The 14,432-nt window shown below is 37.9% G+C and overlaps 1 protein-coding gene across 1 annotated transcript; it reads left to right on the forward strand.

The window, feature by feature from the left end:
- Positions 1-4,798: 4,798 nt before the first annotated feature.
- gng13b (guanine nucleotide binding protein (G protein), gamma 13b) lies at positions 4,799-10,577 on the forward strand. The gene is made up of 3 exons (XM_058770243.1): positions 4,799-5,563; positions 7,732-7,864; positions 9,769-10,577. The coding sequence occupies exons 2-3, from the start codon at positions 7,767-7,769 to the stop codon at positions 9,872-9,874; spliced, it is 204 nt and encodes a 67-aa protein (XP_058626226.1). The 5' UTR covers positions 4,799-5,563; positions 7,732-7,766; the 3' UTR covers positions 9,875-10,577.
- The last annotated feature ends 3,855 nt before the right edge of the window (positions 10,578-14,432 follow it).

Genomic DNA, 14,432 nt, shown 5'->3' on the forward strand with positions numbered 1-14,432 from the left:
GCTCCAAGGAAAAAAAGAGCCAGTGCGTGGAAATGAACGAGAACGATTCGTTTCCTTGAAAGGTTTGTTCAAAACACTGATTCACGTACTTAAAAGAATCATTCACGAACAACACTTGACTTGCTCCAGGTCAACATGCGTGTCTAATGTCACGTTAAGCTTTTTGTTATGTAGCCTACCGCTGCATATTCTTGAATGTTTGTCAGGCTATTCTGTACCTACATTTTTTTTTTTACATTATAATTCTGGGTCTACCATATTGAGGTAATTAGTTAAACGGAAGGGGGTGCTGTTTGCTCAGATCCTAAATCTGGACATGAATTAAACTCCTCTGTAATTCACATTAACTCAGCAGATCAGTAAAGTCTGACTGCAAAATATAGGTCTATCACTATAATTTAGACAATTATACCTTGATTGCCACCTTTAATTTAAGCTGTTGTCTCTAGATGTTGATTAAAGCAACAATTAACCCCAAAATAATAATAATAATAAAAAATACTTAGGCTATCCAAGATGTAGATGAGTTTTTCATTACATTACTTGCTCACCAGTGGGTCCTCTGCAGTGAATGGGTGCCATCAGAATGAGAGTCCAAACTGCTGATATAAGCATCGCAATAAATCCACAAGTAATCCACACGAATCCAGCCCATCGATTAACATCTTGTAAAGCAAAAAGCTGTGTATGTAAGAAACAAATCCATCAAGACGGTATTTACTCACGACGGTTGCTTCCAGCTAAAGTACAAGTCTTCTATCCATAATATTGCTTTCTCCAGTGAAAAAGTCTTCCAGTAGAAATAGGAGAGAAATACACACAGATCAAGCACTGTTTACAAGCAAAAACAGTTCAGTGGTTTTTTAATGTGAGACAACAACAGAGGATGGATTTTTTCACTGGTGGACGCTTAATTATGGATTATAGACTTATGTTTTGGCCAAAAATTATGGTTTAAAGTTAATGCTGGATTTGTTTCTTACAAACACACAGTTTTTCACAAGATGTTAGTTGATGGATTGGGGTCGTGTTGTGGATATTTGGTGTTTTTATCAGCTTTAGACTCTCATTCTGATGGCACCCATTCACTGCAGAGGATCCACTGGTGAACAAATGATGTAACGAAGAAACAAACTCATCTACATCTTGAATTTTCAGCAAATTATTCCTTTAAATTCTGCCATGTAGTTTTTACAGATATTTTTACATTTACAGATATTTCAGTGAAATTGTTTGGGAAATATTTCTTCATGTGCAGTAAACTGTGTAAAAGTTTCTGTCATCTGTTGTACTGTAGTATTTTGGGAATATGTAGTAATGTTATAATACCTATAATTGTATCCATTGAAATTAATAAAATGATAATGATATTTTGGCATTGTTATTGTCATGCACTTTTGAAACGGAGATGAATGATTTGACCTGCATTCACCTGGCTGGAGATGCTCCATTATGCTGTTCTCAGAGCCACAGGTAAACCACTTAAGGCCAAAATAAATGCAGAAATGTTGTGAATATAACATTTCTTGGACTGCTACGGTCTTGATTCCTTTCAGCTGCAACCTCCATTAGAGTAGCTTACGGCCCCTTGCATTTGCTCTTTGTGTTAAAGCACTAATGGCAGTTTCTCATGGACACCCATCAATTTAGGACACATGGGACGTGTCTTTATCTTCAAAATGCGGTCCCAGGCTATTAAAGGGTATCTGTGTAAATTGTCTTTGATGAAGCATCACTGCCTCTATGAACTGTTGTCCTACCTGCCACTTAAGTTACTCTTTGCACTGTTAAGCCAAAGAATAGCCAGCGGGCCCATCAAAAGCTTGACCCCATCGGCAAACCATTGCAGGAACTTCTTCATTCAGGATCCATTAAGCGTATTCAGAGCTGTGCTCCATTCTTCCCTTATGCCCATGTAATAAATGATGGATGGAATAAAAATAGGATGTGCTAAAGTTAGGAAGTAAATGGCTGAAGGGAGAACTGGTCAGTGGCTATTAGTCTGTTTCTGTTTGTGAAACACAAATATCTGAAAAGGCAAATCCAATCTGACAATTAATGCATTGTCTAAATGCGGCAATGTTAACTAATACTGATCAAATGTATCGAATACATTTTTTAATTAAAAAGCAGTCAGTTTGGATAAAAATAGAGAATCACATCTCATAGTTTGGTCATGACATATGATAATAAGTTTGGTGTTCTAGTAGGCCTACAGTGATCTGATATAGACATTATTCTGGAGGTTTGCAATCAGCTCTCAGAATATGGTTTAATCCCTCTAGAATTGTGCGTATGAACAATCTGGTGCACCATTAATCTTATCAAGCCTATATTTAGCATAGGTATTACTACTTTAAATTATATTTATTTCACATTTTGTCTACAGTATTTTAGCCGTGGTTCACTTTAGTTAGTGGCAGCCACTTGTTCTCCATCTTCACATTACCGAGCACATTTTGTTTAGTTAATGATATAAGCAGTTTTCATTTTAGATGGATTCTGTGGTGAAAGGACATTTTTTATGAAACAGCCATTGGTTGCCAATGTTTTTGTCTGTCTTTCACCAAGACATCCCACATTTCTTTTAGCATTAGCCAAAAATGCATTGCATTGTGACAGTGGTCTAACAAAAGGGGGCTCATCTGATCTGCTGCTTGCTGTCTTGTCCCGCAGGCACCTCTCCTCATCTTACACCTCCTGATATCACAGAAGACTGACATGAGTGCTGCTCTGAGATGAGCAGATGACAGATACCCTTGTATCAATAAAACAGGCAAACTTTTAATTATCCCTGTGAGCAGTTTACAGTCGTTCCACCTTTGATGGAATACTATTGTCAGTGCTTTCAGGTTTATGTCAAATTGTGTGCAAAAGCATTTGTAATATAATTCAAATAAACTATAGCTCAAATATGTTATGTTTCTGTTTTGCATAAATGAACAGTACTAAACAACACATAGTCTAAATCGTTTACACTGTAACTTTTGGCCCTCTAGCAGTTATATAAATATAATATAAAAACTGCAAGTGTTTTACAGAAGAACATTGTTTTAGTTGTGGCTCTGCTGTGCATAGATAAATAAATGAGGTTGGAGGCACCAGTGTACAGATGGATACAGGACATCTTACAGGATACAGGGGGTCAGCCTGTCAGTGCTCAGACCATACTCCGCACACTGCATCAAATTGGTCTGCATGGCTGTCGTCCCAGAAGGAAGCCTCTTCTAAAGATGATGCATAAGAAAGCCCGCAAACAGTTTGCTGAAGACAAGCAGACTAGGACATGGATTACTGGAACCATGTCCTGTTGTCTGATGAGACCAAGATAAACTTATTTGGTTCAGATGGTGTCAAGCGTGTGTGGCAGCAACCAGGTGAGGAGTACAAAGACAAGTGTGTCTTGCCTCCAGTCAAGCATGGTGGTGGGAGTGTCATGGTCTGGGGCTGCATGGCACTGGGGAGCTACAGTTCATTGAGGGAACCATGAATGCCAACATGCACTGTGACATACTGAAGCAGAGCATGATCCCCTCCCTTCGGAGACTGGGCTGCAGGGCAGTATTCCAACATGATAACGACCCCAAACACTTGCTAAAGAAGCTGAGGGTAAAGGTGATGGACTGGTCAAGCATGTCTCCAGACCTAAACCCTATTGAGCATCTGTGGGGCATCCTCAAACGGAAGGTGGAGGAGCGCAAGGTCTCTAACATCCACCAGCTCCGTGATGTCGTCATGGAGGAGTGGAAGAGGACTCCAGTGGCAACCTGTGAAGCTCTGGTGAACTCCATGCCCAAGAGGGTTAAGGCAGCGCTGGAAAATAATGGTGGCCACACAAAATATTGACACTTTGGGCCCAATTTGTACATTTTCACTTAGGGGTGTACTCACTTTTGTGGCCAGCTGTTTATACATTAATGGCTGTGTGTTGAGTTATTTTGAGGGGACAGCAAATTTACACTGTTATACAAGCTGTACACTCACTACTTTACATTGTAGCAAAGTGTCATTTCTTCAGTCTTGTCACATGAAAAGATATAATGAAATATTTACAAAAATGTGAGGGGTGTACTCACTTCTGAGATACAGTCTATCACTAATACACCTGTATGTTTTGTGGCTAAATGGGAATACAGAGGTTGTTGGAGACACATCATAAGACCAAACATGAAAACTCATCTCAGTTTTCAATGCCTCGTTGTGTTTATTATTATTTTTAACTTCTGCCGACTGTATTTCAGCTTCAAAATTCATAAAGGTTGTGTTCACTTGTCCAAAAATCCAAAAGCCAATGAAAAAATCTTTTTTCTTCTTCTTCTTCTTTCTTTTTTTGTCGAGGGAACCAGGGGTGATGCTGACTTCCATGTTGGCCTACAAATATCACTGAACCATTGATAATGTGTAGCCTATAACCTAGTTAGATAAAAACAGGGTTTGGAAGATAGATTGCACACACTCATTTAGCATTTTTTTTTTTTTTCTATTTTATATAGCCTAAGTGTATAGTGTAAATTTAAATGTGTTTAATAAGTGGGGTTTCCAACATTGTTCATATTTAGTAAGCTCACTGTTGTAATTGTATCCCTTCAATGATCTTGACCCCAGCCAGAAGCTGTTTGAAAGTCTTTTATCGACAGTATTTCCTATCGCTCCAGTACAATTTGTTTAGCGCCAATGAGCGATGAGTGAGACATTAAAAACCCGAAGCGGATTACAAAACGCGTCGAGTAGAAAAATCTCGGTGAATCCACGTCAAAATACCCAGCCCGCAATTCAAACTACGTGTTGCTTAGCAACAAGCAAAACTAGGTGTTTTTGGCTGGAACTATTTTATCTGGCGGAGAGAATATAAACAAACTGGCAGATTTTTCTTGAACTGAACTGTTTTTAAAGCAAGAGATTCGTGCTGACAGCCGCGATAATCAGAAAAGCACCCTTGTTGTGTGATTTAATTAAGCACCAGGACATAAATAAATCGCACAGCTAAATAATGTAATGTTTTCTTAAACAAAAACGCTTAATCTCAAATTGGAGCTCAATTTTTCCATATTAGGGCATAGATAGTGGACTAAACGCACCAGGAGAGTAGAAGCAAATGCGTATGGAAAACCTAAACACCGACACGGACAATTCTAGCGAATAGGCAACGGGATATTGCCGTCCTTTTGTCTCCAACATTAGAAGAGGCATTTAGACTTCAACAGCATATAACCGCCCTCCGATTCCCCCCTCCCAGACAGATTTGCCCCAGCACCTCCTCTACATTGGCCCAGCAGTGGCTGAACAGCGTCCTTGCACTTTACTAGGCTGTAACCACTGCCATCAGCTCAACTTCTTCAGCATCGCTTCAGCCGTCTCTGCCGCTGCCGCCGGAGCCTGTCTTCTTCAGTCTCCCTGCCCAGTCCTTTGGCTGTCTACATCGGATACTCAGTCGTCCGTCGTTTTTCGTCAATTAGACACAGGCGTATGTGTGTTTTTGATTAATCTGAGGACATTTCCCATAGATAAGAACAGTCTGCACCAAAGACGGGCTTCGGGTTTTACCCAAAGATACATCACCGAGGTAAGCGACACAAATATGAATTCATATCGATCTCATCTTTTCCGTGATCGACTCTTGATGACAGTTGACATAACTTAAGATGTTAGCGTGAAATGTTAGACATTGATATCCATGCATTCTTATTTTTTGCATTTTCATATTGTTTTTTCCACTCCCTCCATCACCGCTGTGGCTGCCAGCGATTTTGCCGGTGTTACATAAAACTTCGATTTTCTGCGTCCTGCTTTTATCCGTCCCTCTTTTTTGATTAATAAAATCATTGGGTTATTTAAAATGTAGCCTATATTTACAGGAGGGAGGAGATTAAGAAGCCTGCAATTCACCCTCAGCCTGCAGTAGCTTCCTAATAGTTTTATATCTGCTCTGGGAAACCTAAATATACCAATTGGAGGTAACTGAGATACAGCAAGTCATGCTGGTCTTCATCAGATGATCATGTAGCTACAGAAATTGTCTTATCACAATTATTGACAGATTTGATTTCTTCTCGAGTTCTTTTCACGCCAGTAGGACACAACACACATATCATATGTGCTTTAGTTTAGTAATTGTTACATTTTGAATCATTTTGTTAAATCAAACTGAAATTTAATTCTCCCTATTTGGATGCAATGTGGTGATGACCTACATCATTGAACGACCTACATGAAGAACTTGGCTTGGGAAGTTCGTCCTGGTCCTCCATCTAAAATGGCACAGTGTCCCACTGTACTGATGAGTACACATAATATTATGAACAAACCAAAAGCATAAACCTGATGAATAGTATCATTCATTCATTTCATCTAAGATTTGATGCATCAATAATATTTGGTTCATGACTAATGGGTGCAATGGCTTGCGGCAAACTGCTGTATATTCTGGGACACTATTGATTATATTTTTGTATAGGGCCTCAGTGAAGCACTGAAATCAGTGTATTTACCTTCTGGCAATAACTGATTTCTGCTTCCATTGTATTGGTGCACAATGTCACATTTAAAAAGTATTTCTTGAATATCTCCATATGAATTTTGTATTTACGGATGGTTTGAAAGAAGTGAGAAGTTTTACAGTTTGCGAAACATCTTTGTCCGCCAACCATTTCTGAGCATCGCGTTTGATTTGAAAAACAGCACAATCTCCCAGCTGCTTCGAGCGTGTTTAGTCTCAGATAGTGAAATCAGAGCTTTTAGAGTGTGAGGCTCCAGTGTCTGGCTGGTGTTGCTGGGAAGCGCTTAAAAGCCTTTATGGGACGGATGTAGAGAGGCAGCAGAACACCTGCATGCTGAACTGTCTCTGCTCTCTGGCTCACACATGCCCTAATGCTGGACTCCTCTCAACACTCAAACTCTCCAGACTCAAACTCCGATCCCCTTAACTCCCGCTCAGAGAGGAGGAAGCATTAGACAAGGATCTAATTGCTGAAATCTTTATTTATTTGAAAGCCAAATACATTCATGCAGTGCATCCCAGAACAAAATAGGGAGGGGAGAAAACAGAATATGTGCGGTTACAGTATATTCAATGTTGAAATGTTTTATCAGGTAATCTACTAAACTGTGATTCAAGTGGTGACATCTATTTGACATGTTTTTTGAGTCAAAAATAAAATGTAGCATGAATTAGCCTTAGACTACATTAAATAAAACATTTTTAAGGGATAGATTAGATGGAAACTGCCCTTTAAGTTATAACCACGCATTTCACTTTTGTGAAATAAAAATACAAGAGCAGTCAATTTTCTTTTTATTTAAATTAAATGAATCAATCAAAGATACCAATAATTGCTGGAAAAGCCCAACATAAATTATTGTGGTAGTCAAAGCAACTGAATAAACATTAGAAAAAGTGGTTTCTTTGTTTATTTTCCTATCATGGAACATATGCAAACAGTTCAGCATGGGCATACAAATCACATTCATAAATCCTTGGTGCTGATTTAGCAAGATTATTAATTGCAATCCTCATCGATTGATGCAAAATCAGCTGTTCAAGATTAATCAAAATAAAAACACATTTGTATGTTACATTTACATTTTGAGTCGGCACAATTTGCCTGTCTAAAAACTCCATAGGGTGGCTGTTGAAAGAATCACTGAGTCGTGTAAAAGATCCACTAAAGCAATTTAAGTACAAGCATCTGTTTTAGGACACAATGTGCAAAAACAATCTTCTTTCTTGTTTAGGTTTAGTTTGATCACTTCCACATCAAGCCGCAGTCATGGATGAGATGGACTTGCCCCAGATGAAGAAGGAGGTAGAAAGCCTCAAGTACCAGCTGGCCTTCAAACGGGAGAAATCCTCAAAGACAGTGACAGAGTGAGTGTGCTCTCTTTTGTTCTTCACACTGTGATCGTCTCTGTTCCAACCCATATATTTTACGCTGTCGCCCCATATCACAACAGAAAAGATAATGACTTTTTCTACCCTCCTTCTATTTTTGTTGCTTTTCGTCACATAATCAAGTACAGAGAAACCTAACAGCAAGTCACTAGAATATCACCCATGTATTCTGTCCTTTTATAACACAAATACTTGATTGTAATTGGTCAAAATGGCATTGACCAGTCAATGTTTTGTTAGAATGACTTCTAAACTATACATTTAGTGGTTGTTTTGACAATATATTAGTTCTATGTTCATTTCTCATATTAGTCTGTGACCTCTCTCTTTGCAAGTCAAGTCTATAGGTAATTGGAGCAATTTTGTGACTCTTTGCTGTGGGTAAAAATTGCACTTTAAAAGGGTTTGAGTAATATTTCAGTATAAACTACAGTGCAAAGGTTTGGGGGTCAATAACATTTTTTTTTTATATTTCTAAAAAAAAAAAAAAGTCTCTTATTCTCACCAAAGCTGCATTTATTTGTTAAAAATATTGTGAAATAGAATTAGAATTTAAATGTTCTATTTTAATATATTTTAAAGTGTAATTTATTCTTATGATGGCAAATCTGAATATTCAACAGTCATTACTTCAGTCTTCAGTGTCACATTATCCTTCAGAAATCATTTTATTTGTACTGAATTGCATGCTTAAGAAATCTTTCTAATTATCAATTTTGTTGCTTAATATATTTTTTGGAAACTGTAATGGATTGGAAAAAGAACAGTTCAAAAGAACAGCATTTATTTGAGATCTTTTTTTAAAATGTAAAAATGTCTTTACTGTCAAATTTGAATGGTAGTGTATATGGTGAACATTAACCCTCAATGACATATATTAATATTGTTGTGTTATCTGTCCCACTTTTTTGTTGTAATGGACTATTTTTAGCAGAAGCTTTAAGCTAATGTAAGTACTGGAGGTAAATATAAGTAATACAAGTAAATAATTAATATAATAATAATAAAATAGCTTGAATTGGTATTTCTTGTCTCTCTGTTTATTAATTTGGTAAATAGTCATCTAATATGCTAAAAAATGTTCCTGTTGTGGAGAGTAATCAGTTTTGTCAGTGGAACTGTTTCCTGATTGAATAACTCTTATGCCACCACGAACTCACTGCAGTTATTTCTGAATTTTCAGGTTCACCTCATGTCACAAATTAGGCTGCCCAGAGGCCAGGTCCTCTTGGTGATTGTTCAGGACAAAGCTAATGCTCTCAGATCTCTGGTGCTTTACTCTCCAATTTGAGAGCAAGCGTGGCCTCTTAGTCACACCCTCCACTGTCACATTACAGTGACATCTCATTTCCCTGCGTCCCAGGGCTCTCTTCCTGAAATATTCACAATGGTAATTTCTCTGTTACAAATTACCTTTTACCGGCCAGTAGTGAACAGCCCAGTTTACGCAGCGTAGTGGTTCCTTCAGTGTTATTGTGCAGTTTAGCTGAATAAGCAGTTGTGGAGACATAATGTTGGGTCATGATGACTTAATTGCATCTGGGTTTGGATGGAGTCTAGCAGGAGTCTAAGAATATCACTCTCATCTTTGACACGCCATTTCTATTAATCGCCTGTGATGGATGGTGCTTCAGGAAAGAGTTACGCGAATATCACCCTCATTTATCATGTGTTCAACATGGGTGCGATCTTGCATGGCCCCGATTCCTGAACACTCAACATCCGTGTTCAAAGTCACACGCATCCAGAGCAAATCTCTGCTCTATTTACTCCTAAATAGTACTCATTTTTGCACCAAATGCAAAGTTTGTTACTTTAAATAGATTACGCAGTTAGCATTGTGTCCCAGAATGATGAGGAAACTTTCTTCCTCTCCTCAGCCTGGTGAAGTGGATCGAGGAGTGTGTGCCTGAGGACCCTTTCCTGAATCCTGAGCTGATGAAGAACAATCCATGGGTGGAGAAGGGCAAATGTGTGCTTCTATAAAAGAGTAGCAGCAGCAGCAGCAGCAGCAGTCGCCCCAGCCCTCCTCTGTCTGAGCCTCCACCAGCCTGACAGGATCACATGGCGCTTGCTCTCTCTGTTTCATTCCCTCACCATGAATGTACAGCAGTTTAGCATCCACTGCACAACAGAACACACACTCGCACACACATTAGCTCTATATAGTCACTTGCAAAATTTGACACTTTGACATGCATTACTATTATATATAACCATCAATATATCTTTATATGCAGTTAGTGGAATTTCTCTTGCCTACTTGACTTCAGTGTTGTCGCTGCTGCTTGCACGCTTGATTTTGAGTTCAAGCATGTAGTGTCGACATCGAAAGGCCAGAAAAGGCCTGCTTTAGACAACATACCGCATGACAGAGGCGAAAAGAAACGGCAAAAGAATGGCTCAAAAAGGCGAAGGCGGGGTTTCCCTCTGTTACGCAGCATGTTCAGTTCTCCTGCAGGCCCGTGCACTATTTACACCACACTCAGCACTCTCACTTACAGACCATTTTTAAACATGTACAGATCGTTTTAATTTATTAACTTATTTATGAGCATTAATTTATTTATTTATGGTTTGATTCACTACCGAAGCTGTCGGCGCCGACTGCTTTAGAAGCTACAATGGACCTGCTGTTGTTCAACTGCACCCTTCCTTCCTCGAAAGCTAAAGGATTAAAAAAAAAAAACGCATCTTGCCAGATCACCATCAAATACTGCCTTGTACACAATTTCCTTAAAAAGAATGTATATGTGTTGTGAGGGACTAGTAAACCATCAGCACCCTTAAGCATCGAATGGATATGCAAACGGAGAGGTTGTGCACTGGCCAAGGCTTTTTTTCTTAGATTAATAGCTCAATCTGCACTTATGGCAAGGATGTGGGGTTAATTTATGACTTTTGATTTGTTCATGTTTTTATATATTCAAACAGTAGAAACCTGTCTAATTATCTAGAGGTGTGTTACATATGAGAATGCTTTGAGAAAATATGCATAAGATCAAGTACTAGTTTAATAAAAAGCAATAAGTGATTACATTTTTTATTGAATGTTTTACAAAACATCTTATTGAATAAAGTAGAGGATTTTTAGACAGCTTTAATGTCATTTGTGTGATTCAATTGGGTGTGTGTCATGGGTTTGTCAAGTTTCTGTTTACTCAATAGCAATTACTGATTACAGTAACAATATAGCACATTAATTTAGTTTTAGAATGTACTAATATAATAAATTATGATAAATAAAATGTCCCTTCACCCCATTATGGAGCCCTGCACATGACATGCAGGGAAAATAAAAACACAGTATTGTTGCCATGAATTAAGAGTTTGTTCTCATTCATTTGTAAAAAAAAAAAAAAAAAAAATCACCACTTTGTACTAATTTGTTCCCTCATTTTAGTTAAATCGTGCCATGATTAAAACCAGTAACAAATTACTACAACATGGCCACAGTTTCACCAAAATGAGGGAACAAATTAATAAAACATGGCCACAAATTAATAAGTTGTGGGAGCGAATTCTTCATTTGTGGCCACAATATCTATTTTTCTGCAAGCAGCCATATGCAGGGTTCTGTACTGCTGTACCTAAAGTTCACAATAAAGAGTTTTTCTTGCTGTAAGAGCCATACAAGCTTGAATGACCACTTTTATGTTTTTGCAAGCTAAAGAATAAGGGAAGCAAAACAGCTTTAGACAACTGAATGGTTTCAAGGTCCAGAGGTGAACTGCTGTTACACAGCACTTTACACAGTGTCTTAGAAATACAACACTCATAGCTTGAGATGCTGAAAAACAGCAGGACTGCACAACAGCTGCATGTTTACACAGACTAACAATTAAAAAAATATCAGACATTAAACAGTAATGTTTCTCATGTGAACGGCCCCCAAGTTTCGAACAGCTTGACAGACTCTTGAACGACTGCTGTTGACTATAGGCAGGTGATAGGATCATCTTCTATGATATTTAAATAAAACAATAGATTGACTTCTAAAACCACTTTTTATGTTTATTTAGTGCTTTCATTACATGTAATCTAATGTCATCAAAAGATCTTCATTTGGGGGCTTTTCTCAACAAATATTACATTAACATTTATTCATTTAGTAGATGCTTTTATCAAAGGCAACTTACAAATGAGGAATACAAGCAATTCATCCTAAACAATCTTAGATGTTTTTTTTTTTGTTTTTTTTTTCGTCCTACTGAGAGAGACAGCTGTCTTTTAAAAGATCTGGTATCTCTTTTGTAAAAGTAAGCCATAACACAGCTTTGGTACAACAAGACCACTAGCACAATGAGCACAGTCTGTCATCTTTTTATCCGCATTCCCAAATCACTGCAAAAAACATCATAAGCTCATTCTCAGCTAAATAATGGAACGCACGAGGGTCTTTTTCTCCCAACTAAGGGAATCTGCATTTTTTTCCCACTAAGGGAAAGAATGTGGCTCTTCTTTTCACACACTTTGACTTCACTCTGTCCAGACCTATCTGTGTATTGCAAGTGAAACCCCAGCAGGCATTATAATCAAAGCCCATGCATCTTTATGCACTTAAAAGACATGTGCGTATCGGACTGAACAGCAGTCACCCTTTTACCAAACAAAGATGCCATGAGTGGTTCTGGGGACCATGAGACTAATGCAGTGGATAATGGCCCACTCTCTAAGATTAGGATTGGTAATCCTGATGCCCATTGCCTAGCCACACATTCACATGATTGCTCTCTACGCCGGTTGAACCCGCAGCAGATGACACTCTAATCTGTCCAAAATAATCCACTCTCTCAGCCCCGCCACAAATCTCCATTTCTAAATACATATGGGATCACATGGACCAATAGTCTGCTTAAATGTACACATCTGGGGTAACGTGCTACTTTGACCAAGTCTGACACAATGACCGTGAATCTGCATATATGGTCAAGCATAATGCCTCTTTAATCTAAATATCAAATGCATGAATTTGAATCTTATATCTGGATCTGAAATGGGGATTTATGCTAAGAAGGGCATATGCTCTACGAATGGACATATCACAGGAGAGAATAAATGATGGGTTCTGGCTTGTAAAACAACTTGCTGCTCTAAACACTCTTGCTGTTCTCCTTTGAGAATTTATAAAAGATGTGTTGTGAGAAGAGAACTATCTCAGAGTGTAAAAGTGTGATCCAGACAGTGTTTTAACAGGTCCGGTTCAAATGAGGATAGTGGTCACCAGGGTTTGTGATCATTTAAACATACTTAGTGTCAAATTTATTAATAAAATTTTATTCTTAACCACAAGGCAGTGCTAATCTAACCTTTTAGCTCATGCATGACCATGTCTTAAGAACACGATGAACTAAATATGACTGAATTAGGCAAAAATGTATGTCAAGTCCATTATTAATGCAAAAGAAAACATTTTAAAGAAACAACTCAAACTTTTTTTCTAGGTCATTAGTAGATGTTTACATATTAACCGTTATTCTCAAAAACATTTTGTGAATTATTATTTTGTGCATGTGTGTGTCTGTATATATTGTATATACTGTGTGCATATATGTATATACTGTGTGTGTGTGTGTATATATATATACATATATTTTCATACAAATAAATATTGGGGAGTTGCACAATTTTATTTTCAAATTTTAATAAGCAGCATGTTTTTTTTAAAGAAATAATGAATGACTATGTAAGAATACTGTATTTGATTAGATTGTCTTTTCAAGAATTGTATTCTTATAATTAATTATAAGCTATATAGCTTTTCTTATAATTAAGCTTTTTTCTTCATTATAATATCAGGGCAGCTGTGTCACTTTGACTTTTTTACATTTTGTCCCTAAAAAAATATGTAAAATACATTTTAATTTCAAAATTTCAAAATGTTCATCATAGATAAGAGGTTTAATCAAATCATTGTATGAATAAAGTTTTTTTTTTTTCAATTATTGGAGAGGACAAAAAAAAGTCAAAAAAGTCAAACAACACCAGATGATCTCTCATTAACCTGATTTCCAGGGGCCATCTCTACTTCAGGCTCCATGAGTAGTATATTTAAGAGTAGGACTCAGCTTAAGACTCAGAAGTGTTCATTCTGGTATCGTGGTTGAGAGATGGACAACAGCAACGAGCAAGTAGGCTTCCTGAGACCTAATATATGCAAAGTAGAGTGTATGCATGCAGTGTGTGGCCATTTATGAGCCATTTCTGTCACTGCAGCGTGGCTCTTGTCCCCTGGCAAAGGCAAGTGATCCAGTTCTGTCAGTGCACTCTTATATAGTCAACCTACACGTATATTTTAGCGCTGTCGAACACCTGCACGCTTCACTCCATTTGCCTGAGCGCCCAGGGAGACGGGTCAAGCCGAGGCCATGCTTCATTTCCTCAAATGAGGACAGTGCAAAGATTCTGTAGACACCCATTTTTTCCCTCTCGCCTCTAAACTCTTTCGTTTCCGCGCCCTGAGCTAATTGGAATTGGCTGAGTGTAAATTGAATGAGTGGAGATGTGTTTAGGGATTGTGATCTTTGGCCCACTTTTGGCACAT

The sequence above is a fragment of the Onychostoma macrolepis genome, chromosome 03 (genome assembly GCF_012432095.1).
Source record: "Onychostoma macrolepis isolate SWU-2019 chromosome 03, ASM1243209v1, whole genome shotgun sequence".
NCBI lineage: Eukaryota > Metazoa > Chordata > Actinopteri > Cypriniformes > Cyprinidae > Onychostoma > Onychostoma macrolepis.

Bases quoted from the DNA above. Each gene is read 5' to 3' on its own strand.
- gng13b (XM_058770243.1), top strand. From the start codon at position 7,767: ATGGATGAGATGGACTTGCCCCAGATGAAGAAGGAGGTAGAAAGCCTC. The intron at 7,865-9,768 runs GTGAGTGTGCTC...TCCTCTCCTCAG, and splicing joins TCCTCAAAGACAGTGACAGA to CCTGGTGAAGTGGATCGAGG.